This window comes from Myotis yumanensis, unplaced genomic scaffold (genome assembly GCF_028538775.1).
Source record: "Myotis yumanensis isolate MYYU_CA2020_CCGP unplaced genomic scaffold, mMyoYum1.0.hap1 SCAF_8, whole genome shotgun sequence".
Lineage (NCBI taxonomy): Eukaryota > Metazoa > Chordata > Mammalia > Chiroptera > Vespertilionidae > Myotis > Myotis yumanensis.
In genome coordinates this window covers 2,253,171-2,276,466 of record NW_027223759.1, presented here as the reverse complement: position 1 = coordinate 2,276,466, position 23,296 = coordinate 2,253,171, and the positions used below count along the sequence as shown (strand labels likewise).

Sequence of the window (23,296 nt, the reverse complement as noted above, 5' to 3'; positions counted from 1 at the left end):
CGTCCACACTCAGCAGAGCGCCGAGGCTTCTTTGTGTCGTGGAGAGAGCTCTCCCATCCGTGCCCTGGAGCCTCGGGGAGCGGGGGCAGCCTCACAGGAAGTGAAGATGGAGCGCGTGGTGGCTGTACAGGCCGCGCGTCGGGGAACCAACAGCTGCCACTGGGAGCTGGAGCTGAACAGAAAGAGCCGAGTCCACACTGGCATGTTTGTGCTTGATTCCCTCTGATAACAAATTTATTGAAAACAAAAAACCATACAAGCCATGCTCATCTCTCCTGGTTCCTATCTCCAAGGCCCCCCGTGCCTCAGTCTCTCTCTTTTCCTTCCGAGGTAACCACAGTCCTCTCGCTCTCACCCTTCCTGTGGGCGGGCGGTGCAGTGCCCCTTCCTCATGCTCACATGTAGGGGGGAATGTTGAACTTTATATGCACAACCTTGTCTCCCGGGATCTTCCTCCAAAGCGGAGTCCGGTGTCTGCCTGAGAAGGCAGCAGCGAGGAGCCTGTGCTTGTTCAGATAGTGGCCCTGCCACTCACTCACTGTGTGACCTGCGTGGACTCCACGCCTCCACCGGGTGGTGGCCAGGCCCAAGTACACAGCTTCCATCAGGCACGTGGCACGGCTCTTACAGCTCGATAGCTAGTGGCTGTTCCTGTTCATACTGGGCCGTTCTGCCTGGATAGCAATGTGCCTTCAGTAGGGTTTAGGATTTTTCCAATCAAATCTGTGTATCTTTCCAAATGTCTGTTTCATCCGCTTTCTAGACTCTGCTTGCCTCCTGCAGAGACCCATGTTAGCGAGTGGGCTGCTGCGTAACAACGCCTGACCCACGGGTGGCTGTCACAGCAGGAGGGGTTTCCTCCCAGTCCTGGAGGCTGGAAGCCCAACCCCACGGCGCTGGCAGGGCCTGCTCTCTCTGCCACCGAGGGAGACCCCTTCCCTGCCTCCTCCCGGCTTCGGGTGCCCCCGCAGGCCCAGCTTGGGTGGCTCTGCTTTGGGTGCCCCTGCAGGCCCAGCTTGGGTGGCTCTGCTTCGGGTGGCCTCTGCGGTCCCAGCTTGGGTGGCTCTGCTTTGGGTGCCCCTGCAGGCCCAGCTTGGGTGGCTCTGCTTCGGGCGCCCCTGCAGGCCCAGCTTGGGTGGCTCTGCCTTGGGTGCCCCCGCAGGCCCAGCTTGGGTGGCTCTGCTTCGGGTGGCCTCTGTGGTCCCAGCTTGGGTGGCTCTGCTTTGGGTGCCCCTGCAGGCCCAGCTTGGGTGGCTCTGCTTCGGGCGCCCCTGCAGGCCCAGCTTGGGTGGCTCTGCCTTGGGTGCCCCCGCAGGCCCAGCTTGGGTGGCTCTGCTTGGGGTGGCCTCTGTGGTCCCAGCTTGGGTGGCTCTGCTTCGGGTGGCCTCTGTGGTCCCAGCTTGGGTGGCTCTGCTTCGGGTGGCCTCTGTGGTCCCAGCTTGGGTGGCTCTGCTTCAGGTGGCCTCTGCGGTCCCAGCTTGGGTGGCTCTGCTTCGGGTGGCCTCTGCGGTCCCAGCTTGGGTGGCTCTGCTTCGGGTGGCCTCTGCGGTCCCAGCTTGGGTGGCTCTGCTTCGGGTGGCCTCTGCGGTCCCAGCTTGGGTGGCTCTGCTTCGGGTGGCCTCTGCGGTCCCAGCTTGGGTGGCTCTGCTTCGGGTGGCCTCTGCGGTCCCAGCTTGGGTGGCTCTGCTTCGGGTGGCCTCTGCGGTCCCAGCTTGGGTGGCTCTGCTTCGGGTGGCCTCTGTGGTCCCAGCTTGGGTGGCTCTGCATCGGGTGGCCTCTGTGGTCCCAGCTTGGGTGGCCCCGCAGGCCCTGACTCCCCGTGGTTGGCAGCTGCCGCACTCGAGCCTCTGCCTCCATCACGTGTCTGTGTCCCTGTGCCTCTCGCCCGAAGCGCCTCTATCTTCAGGACTTATTTCCAAATAACACCCACATACCTGTTGGGGGAACATGACTCAGTCCGTCACCGTGGCCAACAGATGTGATTTCCTCGTTGGGTCCTGACCTCTGAGGTCATGTTCCCTTTCTGTCACACCCTGGCCCAGCCGCAGTCCACCAGCCCGCGTGTCTTCTAGCTGGCGGTTCACAGACTTGCCCTCCTCCCCCCTCCTGATGGGGCCCGTGGGCCCTTCTTTCCGGGACTCTGAGGCGGCTCCTGCTCCCTCCGGCCGTCCCCCAGGCCTCACCATGTCAGACGCCTGGGTGCCCGGGCCTATTGTAGAAGCCACTTCTCCGCCCCTTCAGGGAAGGCTAGCTCTTCGCCATCCCCTTTCTCCTGTTTCTTACAGACTCCTCCACAAGCAAGGTGTTCCCTTGACCAGCTGTGGCCGTGGAGGGATGACTGGGTGGGATGTGCTTTCTGTTCACAGGCTCCTTAGTAAGAGTTGTTGGAGCTGACACTTCGGTGAGCTTCCCTCCGCCGGAGCAGCTGGTGTTCCCCCCCGTGTCTCTGGCGCGAGATGTGGTCAAGCATTAGAGTGTCACTTGGTAAATCCTTAGTCCAGGGGTCCTCAAACTTTTTAAACAGGGGGCCAGTTCACTGTCCCTCAGACTGTTGGAGGGCCGGACTATAGTTTTAAAAAAAAAACTATGAACAAATTCCTATGCACACTGCACATATCTTATTTTGAAGTAAAAAAACAAAACGGGAACAAATACAATATTTGTATTTGCATGTGGCCCGCGGGCCGTAGTTTGAGGACCCCTGCCTTAGGGCACCTGATGTGGGTCTGAATGGATTTACTAAGCGTAACAGAAGGAGCGTCCAGCACAGGCATTTGACCCCTGAAGTCACAGTTTTCCATGATGAGCTAGCAGGCATGGGCGATTCTTGTCTTTCGCACTAGACATTATACCATCCAACTATTTTTGAATCCTGAAATGTCAAGGCAGTATAATCCAGAATTCTGCATCTAAATTTGAAAAATGGAATTTAAATTTGGTTTTGCTGAATTTCCAATGGCTGTGGAATTGGATCTGGAAAAACTCATTTATAATTCATGCCAGCGTTGCCAGACGTAGCCACCGGTGGCAGCTGGTTCCTCCCATGTTGCCGTGTCCAGCGCCCTGGCTTCTGCGCCAGCGGTTGGCACCCCCGCCCTCCCCCCTCCCCCCTCCCCCCCGCCCCCTCTAAGGCACCAACTGTGGAGGCACCGGGAGGGTTCGAAACAAGAGCGCTCTTGTCTTATCCTCGAGAAGAGAAGAAATGACAGAGAGAGGAAAATAGGAAGCCACAGGGAGGGGTGCGTGCTCCCCCCTTCACTCCCCCCCATCGTCCCTGCCAGTTGGCGGAGGGAGGGAGCCCACTGCCAGTGACCAGCTAGGGCCAGGGGTGGCGGCGTTATGTAGCTTGGAAGGGAATTTTTGGAAGAAACCACTTTGGGTTTTAGTTTTTCACCTAAAACAACACACCTAGAAAAGTATTAAATTAAAGAAAAATAAATAAGGAAATTACAGAACTTGAATTACAGAACTCTTTTGACTTCTCTTACATAAACTTCTCCAGCCCCAGCCAACCGCCTTTCTTAAGTCTGCCCACAGCAGCTCGGGCTGCTTCTGGTTCACAAACTGTGACCTCCTCGTCAGTTGCTGGACTGGCTCACCTGACTCACTCATCTGTGGGCTTCTTCTTGGTGTTTTTTTTTAAGAGCCAACTTGTTGTAACACATATTGAAAGACTGTCCTCTTTTTAAATTTAATTTTACATTTTTATTTTCTTCCTTCAGAGAGGAAGGGAGAGGGGGAGAGAGATAGAAACATCAATGATGAGAGAGAATCATGGATCGGCTGCCTCTTGTAGGCTTCCCTCTGGGGATCCAGCCCCAAACCCAGGCAGGTGCCTCGATCGGGAATCGAACCATGACCTCCTGGTGCATAGGTTGACACCCAACCACTGAGCCCCGGGAGCCGGGCATCTGTGAGCTCCTTCAGGGAGAGATGGCTTTCATCACCTTACCTCTGTGTTCCCGGTCCTTGGGAAAGCAACCGATAGGTAATAAATAGTTGTTAAATAAATACACTATATTATCAAAAAGCAGACAGTGTGTTACTTTTTAAAATCCTTACCCAAGGATATGTTTTCATTGATTCTTTTAGAGAGAGAGACGGAGGTTGAGGGAGAGAGAGAGAAACGTCGATCGGTGGCCTCCCGTATGTGCCCTGACCAGGGGTTAACCCCAAGACCCTCCGGCGCACTGGACAGTGAACGCTCCCACCAACCAGCCAGGACGTACCTGACGTCATCTTGATGTTTGCTTCAAATTACTTTATAATTTGAAATAATTCTTGATACCAAAGATATTGGAAGACAGAAATATTCGAGGAAGCCAGCCTCAAACCCGCACAGGGCCCTGGACTCTGCGGCCTGAGCTGCACGGCCGCTGTGCCGTGGGGACCGGGATGCGCGCGTTGGCGGTGTCCCCTCTCGCTCAGTCCAGGAGGTGATCCATCTTCCCTTGACCTCAGGCCTTCGGAATTCTGTATTTCTCTCACTTGGAGCTTATTGAAGTCTGTTTTTATAAACATGACTATTTTTCTTGCAATGATTGAAGGTTGTTTTTGTTTGGGATTCTAGAAAATCCTCAAGTTTATGTTCCTGAGAATTAGTTCTAGTAAATTAAAATAAATAGTATTAGGCAAAGGCCTCTCAGAACACAGAGGGAATTTCCAGGGCGACGAACAATAATTCAGAAGGGTTCCTCACTCACATAGTTCATGAGAAAATGGAACCGAGTTTATGAAATTTCAACGTGCGTGCAGATTTTCCCCAATGAACTGCATATACGTGCAAACTTATTTGTATCCTACAAGAAAGTTTCATTATCTGTTGCAACTTCTGTATATTTTGATTGTTGTTGGCAAGAAAGCTGGCCTCCACACGTCTCCTTTCATGATCCAAAGTATGCTCTTGCGCTAGACAAGGACTCAGTAAAGTCTGCCGTATAAATAAATATTGACTAAACGGATTAAATGCTGCCTCCATTCCTTTGGCCAGATTGACTAATTTATTTGGATTACTTTCAGCAGCAATTTAAGGCACATTTATTTGTGATAGCCTAGAATATGTTATGTTGCCTAAAAGTTAAGGCTAATATTTTATCTTTTTCTATATATGAAGTAGAGAAACTGAGGTATACTTTTCCTTTACTAAAGCAAACAACCTATTAACCTGTCTTTCTCTCTAAGTTTTATACTCCACAGGTCAGCAGATGTTTGAAATTTTTCTCCTTTGATCTCAACACCTGCTAACCACTGGGTTCAGCACAAAAATCAGTGTTCCACACCGATTTGGGACTGAGCTGATAATTTAAACATTTTGAAAATTTCAAACCTTCCCACAGATATTTTAAGAAAAATAACAAAAGTTTCTTTTCCTTTATAGGTATTTTCTTTGTAGAAATCATGTTTTAAGACATTAAAATATAAATTAAATAGTAATGATAAAATCCAGGCTTTAAGTAAAACTTAAAGGAATAATATTGGACAAGATATACAGATATAAAGGCTAAGTGACCGTCCGACCATCCGACTGGCCGGTAGGTATGAGGCGTACCTACCACCAGGGGGCAGACGCTCAATGCAGGAGCTGCTGAGCTGCGGTGGCGGTGGCTTGGCAGCAGCGGTTCTCAGGTATGCACCCCGGAACCAGAGAGGAGGGAGCCCAATTCCTTGCAGGGCCCCACGGTTCCACCTTCGGCCGTGGGTTGTGTTGTTGCTGGGGCACTGTCGGCCCGAATCTGGTTACTGCACACGTGCATTTGTGTTCCACACCCTGTACGACAGCAACTTTGCAGAGTGCTCTCTCGCTCTCCGGGACCCCTCGGGGGATGTCAGAGAGCCTGTTTCGGCCTGATCTCTGCAGGCCAGGCCGAGGGACTCCACCTGCTGGAGGGACCCCGCTCGCTCTGCTCTGCAGGCACCCTTCGAGCCCGGTGTTGCCCAGGTGCAGCCAGCTGGGGAGGGACTGCTGGAGGTTGGCTCCAGGGCATGTCCGGCCCGTCTCACCCAGTTCCGCCCCGCTGGCCACCTTCTAATAAATTTCCTTTCAGTGTGCATGAACCCATGCACCAGGTCACTAGTTATTAATACTTTAAAGCTTTTGAAATTCCCGTAATACTTTCCATGTTCACATTTCCTCTACATAAAACAGTATTCTAATTTGGTTTCTACTTGTTTACTTATTAAGGAAACTTACTTCTCAGAAGCACAAGAATTTTCAGGTCAAAATCTTAGATTCCATTTCTTTGTATTTTTCGTACTCAACCATAGAATAATGAAGTATCTCTAGTTTAGCTCTGTATCTTGCTAAATAAACTTGCAGATATTCCTTCTGGATGTAGTAAAGGTGTTTGAGAGAAGAAATGATTGTTTTGGCTGTTGGTCTTCCCTGCCTCCTCCCCTCTCCACTCCCCCTTCTCCTCCTGTTTCTATCTTTGCTTTTCTTGTCTATTGTCTAGAACAGGGGTCCTCAAACTTTTAAAACAGGGGGCCAGTTCACTGTCCCTCAGACAGTTGGAGGGCCAGACTATAGTTTAAAAAAAAAAAAACTATGAACAAATTCCCATGCACACTGCACATATCTTATTTTGAAGTAAAAAAACAAAACGGGAACAAATACAATATTTGTATTTGCATGTGGCCCGCGGGCCGTAGTGTGAGGACCCCTGGTCTAGAAGGTTATTCACACAACTTCCCAGTAAAGGCAGCAGGTCCTTTCTCCTTGTGCATAGTCCTGTGGCCTTTTCCTGGTGTTGACATTTGAAATGATTGAGGCTTAAAACCACAGCTATAAGGTGGTTTCCATACAGTCATTGGTGTGTGTACAGAAGTGAGCTGACCATGAAGGCAGATGGAGAGAAGGCTTTCAGCTCTGAAGTAAAGGCTTCAGTCTTGTTTTAAGGAGGCTGTTACCTGCTCTGAAAGTGCTCTGGCAGGGAATACCAGAAAAAAAGGGTGAGGTCTGTTTTCATTTCTGTTCTTCAGTGAAATCACCCTGATAACAGACTAAATAGACATTAATAAAACCTGGTAGTCAGGACAAAATTGGGGATTTTGGGTTCAAGTCTCCAAATCTACCCAGGCGGGTAAATTTAGAAATGACGGTGGAAGTCTAGTGCCCGCCTGCCTCCAGGCGTGAGCTCCAGGGGGACAGCGCAGGCCTTCAGGCCGCTGTTCACACGTCAACGTATTGTAGAATCTGTGCTAGTAAAATGAAGGTGATAAAAAAGAAAACCATTGAGAACTGTGGAACGTTTAGTTCATTGCAAGAGAAATTCCAATTTGGTCAGGACAAGGGCAGTGAATGAAGAATCCTATATAATAAAAGGCTAATATGCAAATTGTCCCCCGACTGGCCCCACCCCAGATCGGCCCCCCACCCGGATCAGGGGCGAGGCTGGCAGACCAACCTTCCATATCCCCTTACCCCAACCGGCCTGGCCCTATCGGCCCCGATTGTGGTGGGCCGACTGGACCCAACTTGTGCACGAATTTGTGCACCAGGCCTCTAGTAAGTCAGTAAAGAATGAATTAGCCCTGGTTGGCCATCGTAAGGTGCACCTAAAGGTTGCCGGTTTGATTCCCCTGACAGGGGGTTGCAGACTCCATCCCCAATCCCAAGGAGGGGGTGCAGGAGGAGGCAGCTGATCGATGTTTCATTTTCACTCTCACATTGATGTTTCTCTGTCTCTCTCCATCTTCCTTCCACTCCCTTATCAGTTAAAAAAAAAAGAAAAGGAAAGAATGAATTAGAAGGATCAATATGACTATAATGTCTGTATTTTCTCTAGAGGCCTAAATATTCTTCTGTATCAAGAAAGATAGAAAAAGATAGCAAAATGTAGTTGAAAAGAAATCATAAGATATAGAGTTGAATTGATTCTAAAAATGTTTTATAATATTAAGTATTTAATTTCATATCCATTTGAATATCTGATACTGAATGTTCTCTTATAATTTAGAAATAACTCATTTTAGTTGTAAAAATATATGTTCTTTTCAGGATACAATATCTGAAATAAATGACATTAATACATTGTGGGAACACAATGCCAGGAAGTTTAAATCCTTGTAGATATGGCCCACATTTGAATAGCAGCCTAACAATGGGCCTTTTCTACTAAAAATTATATAATAACCTCAGACAGTATTTCAGTGGTGCTTACGAGTAAAATGAGATTAGGTAGACTGTCTACAAGGTTGTTAGTTTCTTCAATGCAGCCATCAAACATTTCTGAACCCATAGGCAAAGGCTTGTCAGTTAACTAGTAAAACTGCTGTTTTAACCTAAAATGGAAAAAATAAAGAAAGGAAAATCTTCACAGCAGAGACTAAAGTTTCTTTCCAGGTATCACTGGGAAATCTAAACGATCGTGGCCAAAATGTGAAACTGAAATTACACACAAACAAATGGTTTTACATTCAGTGTGACCTATTGCTCTTCCGTGGGACTCTCCTGGTTCCCTTTGTGTGCTGTCGAGTATTGTGAAAAAACTTTAACTTCCAAGGCTGCTAACACAAACAGCGACTTCTGAACCAATTAATTCAACAGATATTGAGCATCTACTATGATCTTGACAGTATTCTAAGATATCAAGATATATCGATGAATAATCCAGAATAAATTAGATCTGTCCTTATGATGTTATAATTCTATCATGGGGAGATAAACAATAAACACTAAATACACTAATATAGTAGGTTTGAAATTGACAAATACGCCACTAAAATGAAAAAAGAACAGGGGCTGGATGATTGAGAGTAATATGGGTGTGTATATATGGTTGAGAGTGACACGGGTGTGTGTATGTATGATTGAGAGTGACATGGTGTGTGTATGTATGATTGAAAGTGACACGGGTGTGTGTATGTATGATTGAGAGTGACATGGTGTGTGTATGTGTGATTGAGAGTGACATGGTGTGTATATGTATGATTGAGAGTGACACAGATGTGTGTATATATGGTTGAGAGTGACATGGTGTGTATATGTATGATTGAGAGTGACATGGTGTGTGTATGTATGATTGAGAGTGACATGGTGTGTATATGTATGATTGAGAGTGACACAGATGTGTGTATATATGGTTGAGAGTGACATGGTGTGTATATGTATGATTGAGAGTGACATGGTGTGTGTATGTATGATTGAGAGTGACATGGTGTGTATATGTATGATTGAGAGTGACACAGATGTGTGTATATATGGTTGAGAGTGACATGGTGTGTATATGTATGATTGAGAGTGACACAGATGTGTGTATATATGGTTGAGAGTGACATGGTGTGTATATGTATGATTGAGAGTGACATGGTGTGTGTATGTATGATTGAGAGTGACACGGGTATGTGTATGTATGATTGAGAGTGACACAGGTGTGTGTATGTATGATTGAGAGTGACATGGTGTGTGTATGTGTGATTGAGAGTGACATGGTGTGTGTGTGTGTGATTGAGAGTGACCTGGTGTTTGTATGTGTGATTGAGAGTGACATGGTGTGTGTGTGTATGATTGAGAGCGACGTGGTGTGTGTATGTATGATTGAGAGCGACGTGGTGTGTGTATGTATGATTGAGAGTGACATGGTGTGTGTATGTATGATTGAAAGTGACACGGGTGTGTGTATGTATGATTGAGAGTGACATGGTGTGTGTATGTGTGATTGAGAGTGACATGGTGTGTATATGTATGATTGAGAGTGACACAGATGTGTGTATATATGGTTGAGAGTGACATGGTGTGTATATGTATGATTGAGAGTGACATGGTGTGTGTATGTATGATTGAGAGTGACATGGTGTGTATATGTATGATTGAGAGTGACACAGATGTGTGTATATATGGTTGAGAGTGACATGGTGTGTATATGTATGATTGAGAGTGACATGGTGTGTGTATGTATGATTGAGAGTGACATGGTGTGTATATGTATGATTGAGAGTGACACAGATGTGTGTATATATGGTTGAGAGTGACATGGTGTGTATATGTATGATTGAGAGTGACACAGATGTGTGTATATATGGTTGAGAGTGACATGGTGTGTATATGTATGATTGAGAGTGACATGGTGTGTGTATGTATGATTGAGAGTGACACGGGTATGTGTATGTATGATTGAGAGTGACACAGGTGTGTGTATGTATGATTGAGAGTGACATGGTGTGTGTATGTGTGATTGAGAGTGACATGGTGTGTGTGTGTGTGATTGAGAGTGACCTGGTGTTTGTATGTGTGATTGAGAGTGACATGGTGTGTGTGTGTATGATTGAGAGCGACGTGGTGTGTGTATGTATGATTGAGAGCGACGTGGTGTGTGTATGTATGATTGAGAGTGACATGGTGTGTGTATGTGTGATTGAGAGTGACATGGTGTGTGTATGTGTGATTGAGAGTGACATGGTGTGTGTGTGTGTGATTGAGAGTGACCTGGTGTTTGTATGTGTGATTGAGAGTGACATGGTGTGTGTGTGTATGATTGAGAGCGACCTGGTGTGTGTATGTATGATTGAGAGCGACGTGGTGTGTGTATGTATGATTGAGAGTGACATGGTGTGTGTATGTGTGATTGAGAGTGACATGGTGTGTGTATGTGTGATTGAGAGTGACATGGTGTGTATGCGTGATTGAGAGTGACATGGGGGTTTGTGTGTGTGTATGTGAATGTGGTAATTTTCAAATTTTTTTTGAGGTGGTCAGAGAAGGTTCATGGAAAAGATGATTACAACTTGGTCAGGATAAGGGCAGTGAGCAAAGAATCCGATATAATAAAAGCGTAATGTGCAAATTGACCGAACGTTAGACTGGCCAGTCGGCAGGGGCGGGGCTGCCGAGCAGGTAGTGCCAGGCCAGAGAAGGCATGTGCCAGTGGCAGAGAGAGGGGACGGCGATGGGGGGCGCACAGGGCTGCGCCGGCCGACGCCTTCCCCTGATGGGCTGCCTGGTCACCTCCCGCAGAGTGGGCCTAAGCCATCAGTAGGACATCCCCTGAGGGCTCCCGGACTGTGAGAGGGCGCAGGCCGGGCTGAGGGACCCCCGAGTGCATGAATTTTCGTGCACCAGGCCTCTAGTAAGATTATAAAGTATGAATGGATAAAACTGTAGTCAGGATAAAACTGACTACAGTGTCTGTATTTTCTCCAGAGGCCTGATGTTTCTTTTGTATCAGGAAAGAGGGAAAAAGAAAGCAAAATGCAGCTACAAAGAAATCCTAAGATACAGCGTTGAGTTGATTCTAAAATGCCTTCCCACCTATTTGAAAGAGAAAGAGCTAGGTAGATATTTTTGTCTCCTCTTTATTTCAAGCAGTGTAATTCTAGAGAGAGATTAAGTAAACAGACTTCATTCAAAACCCACAGAACTATTGGTGCATTTAGGCAGACGCATGGGCATCGCACCGACACTGGTACTTAATTTACCCCCCGAAGAGGAACATTAGCAATGGGGCGTACTGTAGAAGTTACTACTGAGCTTTCTGGTGTACCCAGTCCCAGGCAGGCCCCACTCTCCGGGGGGTGTTTTTGCGGCAATTCAGTACTTGGCCGTGTTTTTGGAGGGAAATCTATGTCAGAGCATTAGCCGCCTGACAACTGGTTTTCCAGACGAGGTTGCGGATGGCTGCCTGGGCACGGCGAGTAATTCCAGTTTCACGTTTTGGCCGCGACCGTTTACATTTCCCGGTGATACCTGGAAAGAAACTTTAGTCCCTCATACGAGAGATTTCCCTTTTTATTTTTTCCAGTTTAAGTCAAGTTAGAACAGCAGTTTTACTAGTTAACTGACACGCCTTTGCCTGTGGATTGAGACACGTCTGGTGAGGGCACTGGAGAAGCTAACCAGCTTTGTAGACAGTTTAATCTCGTGTTATTTGTATGTTCTGCACTTACTGTGTGTGAGCTGTCTTCTTACTCAGATTTCACGAGATGTTTTCAGAATTAATTGTTATTCTATTTAGCATATAAACTAGGATCGTCCTTAGTATAATAGCAATTTAATTCCGCTCAGATAGTCATGAAATGCTTAATGTTGTTCCGTTGGTGCAGTACCAGAGCGGAGAGAAACACCAAAAATAAGGATCTGAATGACCTTCCTACAAGGAGACTGGAGGGCTCGCTGGGAAGGCAAGGCTGGAGGCGGATTGGAGACCCAGCGACGCAAAAGCCCACGGCCTGGCCCCTGCTCACCCAGGTGCACCAGGGCCTTCCTCCGACCTGAGGCGGAGGCGGGGAAGGACCGCCAGCCTGTGTGCCTGGTCCCTCAGCTCTTCTCGGCGGCTGCGTATGTAGCTGAGCTTTTCAAAGTCCGGGATCAGAAATGGAAAGAGCAGTGATGGATGTGGAATCGCGGGCACGTTCTCAGCAGGGTCGGAAGGGAGAAGTGAATGTGCTCACCTCTGCCTCTCCGTCTGCGGGAGGATAAGCCAGGCAGGGCGGCTCCTCGGAGGGGTCTCTGGGCTGGGCATTGGGAAGGGCAGCGTCGGGGTTCGGGCCAGAGGGCCACGGGGCCGCTCTGTCGCTGCCTCCTGGTCCCTGAAGCCTTGTCTGCCCCCTTCATCGGGACCCGCTGGCAGCGCCCTGCTCCCCGCACCCAGGCTGCACAGCCAGGGGGGTGCTAAGATGTGAGCACAGACCTTCCAGCCCCCGGAGGCCCAGGCCGTGGGTCAGGGAGGGCGAAGGGCTGTGCAACTTCCTGAAAATCCTTCTCAGCCCTGAGCCGCCAGGACTGACACATCTTCCTTCCTGGGCACAGAGGTCCAGGCACCAGGGACACGCCTGGCGAGAGCCGCCACGTGGCCCGTTTTCCTTCCTTCAAAGCAGCCGTCCTCGGTGCACATCTCCCACGGGGCAGCTGGGGAAGAGGAGGGAGAGTCACCGCTATTTTTAACAGGCACTCGGGGAGCGAGCTCCTTCTTTCCGTCGCTCACTCGCTCACTCGCACGTCCATCTGCGCAGCAAGTGCTTCCACCGAGGGCTGATGGGAGGGCCTGGGTGTGCGGCACGGAGATGCGGGCACGTCTGGCTCCCGAGGAGGCCCTGCCAGGGGAGGAGAGCGATGGGCCCGCCCTGGGTTGCTGTGTTTGTGACCCGTGAGCTTCTATTTCTGCAAAGAAGAGCTTCCACTCATGTCTGGGGAGCGTCCAGCGTGGGCTTAGGGACTTAGATGGTATATGTTTCTCCAATTCCCTAGGCCTGTGCGGGCGCGCATGTACAGTGTGATTGAAACTTCGTGGTCCATGTGCAGAAGTCGGTATTTTGTGGAAGAGCCACACTCAAGGGGCCGAAGAGCTGCATGTGGCTCGCGAGCTGTGGTTTGCTGAACCGCAGTTTGCCGACCACTGCCCTAGGCTGACCCCATAATCCAATTTGAAGATACAACCACATCTCTCCTGACAGTCAGGTTTCAATAGGGTCATGACTGTGAGGGCTTCTTTGCCTGAGTGTCTATAATAGTAAAAGCATAATATGCTAATTAAACCGGATGTCCTTCCGGATGACCTTCCGGACGAAGCCAGAGCTGTGAGGGCTGAGCCCCTTGCATGAATTTCGTGCACTGGGCCTCTAGTAATTATATAACAGAATGTGGAGCCGTGGCATGGCCCAAGGTTGTCAAACAGCAGGCCTGACGACCGGGCCTCTAATTATATATTATAATGAGATGGTAGATTTGGTCTGCCATCTAGTGATTAGGAGCTGAGTTCTTATAAGTAAATTTAAAAGCGCAGAAGCCTGCTGAGGAGACAAATCGCTGAGGATATGTGAGAAGCAGAGGACAACTGAGTTCCCGCAAATAAAATGCGGTCAGATGAGATAGGTCTCTAAGATGCCAGTGCCACGGCGTCTGTGGCAATGACCTCACTGTGGATCGGTGCGATTGGTTAGAACATTTGGTCAGAGTAAAGGAATCCTGAAGCTTGGAAGATACAATTTTTAGAAGTTACACCAGCACAGAGATGACAAAATAATGGCAATACTGTCAGATATGTACCCGCCCTTCTCAATTTTAGGGTAGTTCAAGAAACATAGAGAAAATACAAGTGTTACAATATCAAGGTTTTAGAATTCCTTTTCAGATTTTATAAAAAAGATTTGTTTGCCCACGTGCTTTGAGACCAACCCTTTTTTAAGTTCTAGGCCTTAGCGGAGGTGCATGTCGGCTGGGGTGAGCCTTATGGTCTGCGCGGAGGAACGGGGCGGGGGGGGGGGGGGGCAGTGTCGATTCCGCACACCGTGCCTAGTTATTTTTTATCACGTTGTTGTTCATAAAATAGTTGTCAGGACACCTTCTTGCCCATTGGCCGCAGTTTGCTTTCTGTGTCCTGTTCTTTCTTCCATTTAAATAAACATCCGCGTGGAGAACAGGCGGCCAGTCACAAGGTGCTCCCCTGCCGTGCTCCCTGCCCGGCTCTGAGGCCTGTGCTGCTGGCCGGGCTCCGAGGCCAGTGCTCCCTGCCCGGCTCTGAGGCCTGTGCTCCCGGCCGGGCTCCCCGTCCGCGTCTGCCATTCTCTGAGTCTCCGCCCCATGACGTGCACAGACCTGCTGCGGGGGAGGAAGGCGGGCTCACAGCGCATGTGGTTTTTCATCTCCTTGCCATTAGCAGCAGCCAGCTCACTTTCCACATCATCTTAGATTTAATTATAAATTCTCTGCGGAAAAGGGCCAGTGATGACTCAGAGGATAACACGAATTCTTAACATGGTCATTTAAGAGAGATTACAGGCCCCTTCTCTGCCCCTGACTGAGGTCATGCTCTCAGACTCTCAGGAGGAAGCTGACCTGCTGTCAGTTAGCACAAGTCTGTGTGTGTATGTGCGTGCATATGTGTGTATGTGTATGTGCGGGTGTGCATGTGTGTGTGTGTGTGTGTGTGTGCTCTTTTAAAATCATTTTTAATCTTTCCTGTTGAAAGCATTACATAGGTCCTTCTTTCCCCCATTGACCTCTCCCAGCCCACTCCTGTTCCCCGCCCAGGCCCTCCCAACCCCTTGTCTGTGTCCATGGAATGTGCATCTATGCACACAAGTTCATTGGTTGGTCTTTTCTCACCCACCCTCCCCTGCCTTCCCTCTGAGGTTCAACAGTCTGTCCATGCTTCTGTGTCTCTGGGCCTATTTTTGATCATCAGTTTCTTTGGTTCATGAGATCCCACATGTGAGTGAGGTCGTGTGTGCTTGTCTTCCTCTGACTGATTTATGTCACTCAGCACAGGACTCCCCAGGGCACAAGTCTTTCAGTCCCACCCCACTCAGAAGGAGCTGAGGAAACGGAACTCGCCCCCAAGGGTCTGTCCCACTTTATGACATTTAATGGCACCATTACTGCAGGTCACTTTGTGTGTTGCTTATTGTTCAGATTCTGTTTCCACACAGTTGATGGCTTCATTGATGCGGTTAAAATCTACATCACAGTCATACATATTTTTGAGAACAGAACACCTGTACTTTCAATGTTTTGCACGTGCGGTACTAGCACACTTACTCCTCAGTGCAAACACGTGAGCGCTATGTCCCTCAGGCTGTGGGAAGGGAAGGCAAGCAGACTGAGCTTAGCGTGTGTCTCATTTTCAGCCGTGGTCTTTCGTGTTTGCGATTGGATATTTCTTTCTCAATAGTAAAGCTTAATGTACAGAGTTATATTAATTTACTTACGTAATGGAATCGTTTGATGAATATGGGTGCAGGTCTGTGTTCATACAGGTTGTGTTCTGTTGAAATGTTCATCGTAGAACGACATCGCTTCAAAGTGGTTTTTCATCTGAAAGTAATGCTGCTCATTCGATGTACAAATTTCTGTTTATTTTTTTTTAAGGTAGTGCTACCGAAAAGCCTATGAAAGCAGACTTTTCTCTTTCCCGGGCTAAATGCCTTTCGCAGCACAGTGCAGGGCGGTGTGTGGTGGAGAGAGGCGTGCTGCTTAGTGGTCGGCTATGGGCTATCTGATACGATCTTCTGGTGACGGGGGGCGGGGGGGCAGGAGGCAGGAGCGGGGGGGGGGCAGATGGAAACATCGCTCCTCTGCTGAGCAGCAGAGAAACGGGTGGCGTCGTCCTCTGCAGGCAGTTGCCATTTGCCAGTATCTGCGACGAAAGACTGACGGTGTGAGGGGTCCCACTGCCAAGACTGACGGTGTGAGGGGTCCCACAGCCAAGACTGACTGTGTGAGGGGCCCCACTGCCAAGACTGACTGTGTGAGGGGCCCCACAGCCAAGACTGACTGTGTGAGGGGTCCCACTGCCAAGACTGACTGTGTGAGGGGTCCCACTGCCAAGACTGACTGTGTGAGGGGTCCCACTGCCAAGACTGACTGTGTGAGGAGTCCCACAGCCAAGACTGACTGTGTGAGGGGTCCCACTGCCAAGACTGACTGTGTGAGGGGTCCCACAGCCAAGACTGACTGTGTGAGGGGTCCCACTGCCAAGACTGACTGTGTGAGGGGCCCCACTGCCAAGACTGACTGTGTGAGGGGTCCCACTGCCAAGACTGACTGTGTGAGGGGTCCCACAGCCGAGAGAGGAGCCGCCCAAGGGCCTCCCGGAGCTTGGAGGCCGGACAGTGGGCTAACGTCTGTACCTACACGGAGTCACTGCCACAGGTGGTTCCGTATCAGCATTGAGTCTGCTTACTGACAAATGACCATTTCTCTCAGAAACTAATTTCGAATGCATTTTTAAGTTTTTGGCTTTATTTTTGTAAAGTGCAAAGTTAATGCTGGTGCAATTAAGTTAGTGAACCATAATTTAGATTCATCCATTCATTCATTTATACCCATTCGTGGAACAGCTGTTGGCTGGATGTTGGCTCTCTGCAGTGCGGTGTCCGTCTTCAGAAACACCACCGTGAACAAGACACACTAGCCCTTCCCTCCATGCTGTCTAGTGGAGGCGATGAGGAAGTAGATAACGACAAGTAAATTAATACGAGTCATGGTACATTCTATGAGGGCACCGCGCCGATTCACATTTCAGCAACTGTTGATTGCCTTGCATCCAATAAAAATGTTTGACATCCAATGATCTGTAGTTGTTAACTGAGCATATCACCTTTAAAAATGGAATAGATTATAACAAATAAAATATTGTCAAATAATTCTATATAATAAAAGCCTAATATGCTAAAAAAATGAATGAACGGGTAGATGAGTAAATGGTTCTTTAAAGAGTTCTGCGAAGCACATCAGTGGGGTAAGGAAGTCCCTTCTATGAGTTGTCAGAGAGGAATTGTGGGGGAGGGGCAGCTAGGCAAACCCTGACAGTGAGGAGGGGACCCGAGACCAGGGAGGAAAGGCCGGGCCAGGAGAGGGGTCAGGGGGGCCCTGATTGAATGGGGTCTAGGAGGCGCCTGGGCTGCAGAAAGGAGTTTGAGTTTCAGCAGTTGGGAAGCTCCTGAGGAACTAAGCAGGGATACCATGATCTGCTTTATGTTTTAAAATACTGTCGTTTGCTTTTAAAAACACAAGGTTAAAGATGTGATGTCTGTGTTTATTTCCTGGTAGATGAATAATAGAAGTGCTATTACTGTGCATGTATACAGTCCCCAAATCTGCATGCAGTTTTTACCTAACGATAGGAAAGCATTTGGCAGGTGGCACGTCATAGGCTGCCGTATGGTTTTGGTCATGGCTTTTCTGAATTCAGTTTGACGCAGAGGTAAGGACGGCAGTGCCGGGATAGGCTGGGCATTTCTGTTTCAGCTTAGTGAGCGCCTTCGGCTCAGGATGTCTAAGGTAAATGTTTCCCATAAAAGAGGACACTGTTACTCTTTTTTTTAACCTTACGTTTAAAACTAATTTTAATAAACCCATATAATTTTTAAAAAATAAGTATTTTTAAAAATTTATTTTAGAGAGGAAGGGGGAGAGAGAGAGAGAGAGAGAGAGAGAGAGAGAGGGGGAGAGAGACATCAGTGATGAGGGAGAGTCATTGATAGGCTGCCTCCTGCATACCCCACACTGGGGATGGAGCCTGCAACCCAGGCATGTGTCCTGACTGGGACTCGAACCATGACCTCCTGGTTCACAGGTTGATGCTCACGCCGGCCGGGCAACCCATACACTTAAAAAAAAGTTTGTCTTCTTGGTACAAGGACACATGGTGTCTTTTGTTGTTGTGGAATTTGCTAACCTGAAGCTTCTAGGGAGCTGAAAGTCACAGAGGGGTCGCCTGAACATGAAATTGTGTATTCCCCATGGGACCATTACTCTCCCCCCGCCTTTGCACAGTGTCTTGTTTTTATTCCTCCTTGTCGCTCTTCCCATATTTTGTTATTTATACCTTCAAAACGAAGCCTGTGGGAGGCATTCAGCATCCCTCCTTCTGATCACTTCACCTGCTCCCCGGTCAGCGAGGATGCAGTGTCGTGCTCTCACTGTGAGCTGCACGTTGCTTGGATGTAAATACAAATGAAGGCAGTTCATCTGTGCTTGCGCACGTGGGAGGTACTGCTTACCCAGAGTTCTCTAGGAGCCACAGGACGACTCCTCTTCCTCACTACTTCCCGGATCCTGAGCTTGCAGGAGGTCACTAACCTTTCTTCTCCTTCTCCTTCCAGAAGGGTATGGTGAAGAGATAGCCTGCACTCAGAACGGCCAGATGTACTTGAACAGGGACATCTGGAAGCCCGCCCCCTGCCAGATCTGCGTCTGCGACAACGGGGCCATTCTCTGCGACAAGATCCAGTGCCAGGAGGTGCTGGAGTGTGCCGACCCCATCACGCCCGCTGGGGAGTGCTGCCCCGTCTGCCCGCACTCCTCCGGAGGGGGCGGCACCCACTTCGGTGAGCACGTGGGCCGCTCGGGCCTGGGCCGGGCTCATCTGGCAGTGGCGGTGCCAACGGATCCAGCAGCTCCGGAGAATGGTTAAGCCGCTCCCCAGTGGTCTTCGGGGCCCAGGACTCTGCTCACCCACTTTCTTACTGACTTCCTGTCTTTTTAAAAACCAGGGGTTTTGGCTGAGTTTGGAGAAGTTATGTCTAAGTTGAGAATTCCCTGTACCATGTTAGCTGGTCATTTGTTACCTGTCCATGCTGGATGCCTCCAAGGCATTTGTTGATTTTCTATGAAATTGGTTAATGTGCTGAGAGAAAATCTGGAAAAAAAAACAAACATTTATCTTCCCTGGTGCCAACTTAGCCCTTGGGAATAGAAGAATGATTCCTAAAGTAACTGCGTGCCACAGAACCGTCTAGAACAGTGGTTCTCAACCTTCCTAATGCCCCGATCCTTTAATACAGTTCCTCATATTGTGGTGACCCCCAACCATAAAATTATTTTCATTGCGACTTCATAACTGTAATGTTGCTACTGTTATGAATCGTCATGTAAATATCTGATATGCAGGATGTATTTTCATTGTTACAGATTGAACATAATGAAAGCATAGTGATTAATCACAAAAACAATATGTAATTATATATGTGTTTTCCGATGGTGTTAGGCAACCCCTGTGAAAGGGTCGTTCGAACCCCAAAGGGGTCGCAACCCACAGGTTGAGAACCGCTGGTCTAGAACATTAGCTCAGAATGTTTTTAACGTTGGCCGAGAAAGAAAAGAGAATGGATGTATGTCCTGGAGAAACAGTGGTGTGAACTACTGGTTTTAAAACTTTTTTGAGAGAAAAGTGCGTGTGTTTAGCATAGACCACATGTCTGAGAACATGTGTTAAAGAAGCTCACATGTGAGAGAAACAAGTTTACATGTATGTGTCTTAAGGAACAGGTGAGGTTGATGTTAAAGTTCTAGGTCAGTGGTCGGCAAACTCATTAGTCAACAGAGCCAAATATCAATAGTGCAACGATTGAAATTTCTTTTGAGAGCCAAATTTTTTAAACTTAAACTATATAGGTAGGTACACTGTTATTAACTTAATTAGGGTACTCCTAAGGCTTAGGAGGAGCCACACTCAAGGGTCCAAAGAGCCGCGTGTGGCTCGCGAGCCGCAGTTTGCCGACCATGGTTCTAGGTCATCGTTTTAAGGGTCATGAGTGGAGACCTGGAGCATCATGGCCAAGACAGTGCCCAGGCTTCACTTTTACCCGAACACCATTGCCGGTCACAGCAAACGCAGTGACGTTTCCACACTTAGACAGTAATTGGTCAGTTCTCCTCCTGGAAAGCATTCAGGTAACAATGTGCCTTGAATAAGTATCTAAACTTACATTTGGGGGAAGTAATAAGAAGGCAGAATGGAGAGGATTAAAGGAAGGTACGAAAGGGCTGCCTGCAGCAGATGCATTCTTCAAAGAAACCCCAAGGAGTGAAGTAAAATCCAGTCGGTGGGGATCAGGGACTAGTACATTGGGCAATGATGGCAAATATCACAAACAGAGCCAAATGCTCCACCTCCTGCAAATAGCTGGTTTAGGAAGACTCAGCTCCTTCCCAGGTGAATATCAACAAAACAGTGACAACAACCACCAAAAAACCGGGCACAAGCATTGATGCAAAGATACAATGAGAAAAAAGGTGGGAGGTTTAACCAAATTCATATGATCAAGAACAGGTAAACTCAGTTAACTATATCATCACAAAACAGGAAAATCATTCGACAAAACCTTTCATCATAAACTAAATAAAACTGAATAAAGTAATTGCCTCTGAGAAAGAAGGCCATAAATTAGAAATGCAAAAAAATGTCATGCAGAAGGAAATAGAGGGGAAACCACAATCATAATGGAGACATGCAGGTGAAATCGTAGGGAGCACAGGAGAAGTGATGCTGCAGAAAATGCACGAAGGGACATAGAAAACAGTGCTCAGAAGGGAAAAAGGGAAAGGATTTGGGAGGAAGTAATAGATATACGAGACAGGTCATATCCCCGAAGAAGAACCCCCAACGAAGAAACAAACATAGATGATCATATAATAGAAGAAAACTTTTCTGAAGTAATATTAAACTTTAATTTTAATATTGCAAAGGAAACCAAGTATCTGAAAAAGTTGACCCAGAAGAATCAATATAGAGACTTATCTTAGTAAAATTATTAAACTTAAAGGAAAAAGAAAGAATCTTTTGGAAAACCAAGGAAAAAGAATGTTTAATAATAGAAGCATTCTCTCCAAACTCAGAGGTAAAACAAGGATTCATTATCACAGCAGCAATTCTACATTATTGAATGTACCTGAGCAAGCAACCAGATAGGAAAAAAAATTAGAGATTTAGAAAAGAGAAAATAAAATTATCAATTTGCAGAAAATAAAATCATGTGCTTATAAAACGGAAGAGAATGGAGTTAAAAAAAAACCCACAATACACACACTATAAAAATAAAAGATTTTAGTAAGAGGGCAGTGTGAAATATACAAATTAATAAGTTTACTATATGCGATTACATCCTATATCATAAAAGGCTAATATGCAAATTGTCCCCTTGGGAGTTCAACGGACTAGGAGTTCGACCACTTGCTATGACATGTGCTCACTACCAGGGTGTGGCATGGAATGAAGGAAGGTCCCAACCAGCAGCCGGCAGCCAGGGAAGAAAGGCCCCAGCTGGCAGCCAGCAGCCAGCAGCTGGCAGCTGAGGGAAGGCAGGCCCGGATCGGCCCTGATCGCTGGCCAGGCCTAGGGACCCTACCCGTGCACGAATTTTGTGCACCGGGCCTCTAGTCATAGTATAAATAATGAGAATAAAAATCTTCATTTATAATAGCAACAGGGAGGATAGAGTGGCTAAGGATAAGTTTAACACAAAATGTTCGAGATCTATCTGAAGAACACTACTAACTCAAATGATGACTTTAACAAACGGGATGTTCTGTTACCTTCTTGGTGCGGAAGACGGATAATAGGAAAACTAAGAATAGTGCCCTCCTGTTGTGGGTGAAATGTGGGAGATCGGGGGAGGGGGACAAGAGGGAGGGGGTTTTTACTGTAAATTGTGTACCTTTAATGTAGTTGGGCTTGTTACTCATATGAATGAATAGCCTACTCAAAAAAATATAGAAACAAAAGCAGAGAATAGTGTCTAAAATATTTCAGTATAATTTTAACTAGAGGCCCGGTGCATGAATTCGTGCACAGGTGGGGTTCTGAGCGAGGTGGGAGGGGGGTGGCTGGGATGCTATCGGCCCTCCCGTAATTTAGTGAACTTCAAATGCTATATAAATGATATGAAGAATATTTTTTTTAAATGTCTGAATTCTCTAAAGGGATGCATGATTTTGCCTCTTACGGATACATTGATCCCAAACAACTTTTGAGTTCTGCTCACTAGTGATAAGGAAAAAAACACTACCTATTATTAAAAGAAGTATTTAGGAGATTTAAAGAAACTATTTCTGCATAAAATAACATTGATTCTCTTCTTTTTACAGGTAGAGGAAGAAAGGTAAGCTTTATTTTGCGTAGCTCCATTTTTGTAAGTGTCTTTTTCATCCTAATACTGTCTACAAAGAACTGTGCGTTTGAAGTGTTTGGAACCCTTTCATAAAGTACACAGTACCATCCAAAGATAAATACATGAGCTCAGTGCAGCTTCTTGCTTACAGATTACAGATGCTTCTATTTTATGCGCTTTGTTAATTCTTGTTTATAGCTGTTCCTTCCAGAAGACAGTGGGCCCGTAGGGATCGAGGCTGTGTCACATTAACCTATGAATTACTTCTGTTTATCATAGTACTTAGTATATGTGCCTTAAGCATTAGAAGTGCAACAGATGTTTAACTGAGTGAAAGAAGGGAGGAAGGGAGGGGGAGGGAGGTAAGAAGGGAGGGAGATAAGAAGGGAGGGAGGGAGATAAGGGAGGAAGGGAGGGGAGGAAGAAGAAGGAGAGAGGAGGGGAAGGAGGAAGGGATGGAGGAAGGAAGGGAGGGCGGGAGGGAGGGAATTAGTTCTACTTCAGTAGAGTTGTGGTCCCTCTTCCATTAGTTGGGAAGTAAAGATTCAGCTAAAGGAATTAATTGAGCATTTTACCAAACACATACCACCCCCTCTTTCTCACCTTCAGGGAGCCTAAAATCTAGCCCCAAGGTCAAGCCTTACTCTCAGGAGGAAAGGAGTTTCCGATGGCCATGGCCTCCCACACTGGCCGTCACCCACCGGTCACCGGGAAATGGTAGTCCCACTAGTGAGGAGAGTCGCCTTCTCCTGCTTGTGTTCTCAGCTTTCTGGTTACTGTGGGAACGGCCGCATTTGCTTCTGTCTCATCCCAGTGGGAGGCCGCATTTGCTTCTGTCTCATCCCAGTGGGAGGGGCACGGGATTCGGTGGAAACAGGCAGTCACCCCAGGTTTCAAGGCGATTGCTGCCAGATCACCGGCACATGTAGCGTCTTCCGCTTGCAGACGCTGGAGCTGCCCTGAGTGCTGGGCC

The 23,296-nt window shown here is 47.7% G+C and overlaps 1 protein-coding gene across 2 annotated transcripts in view; it reads left to right on the top strand.

Moving 5' to 3' along the window:
- The window catches only part of COL5A2 (collagen type V alpha 2 chain), a 137,825-nt gene that overhangs the window by 48,387 nt on the left and 66,142 nt on the right, over positions 1-23,296 (top strand). For both annotated transcript variants that reach the window (XM_070421666.1, XM_070421667.1), the window contains exons 2-3: positions 18,538-18,762; positions 22,301-22,314. In XM_070421666.1, the coding sequence (XP_070277767.1) occupies positions 18,538-18,762; positions 22,301-22,314 (239 nt within the window). The remainder of the gene's footprint in view (positions 1-18,537; positions 18,763-22,300; positions 22,315-23,296) is intronic.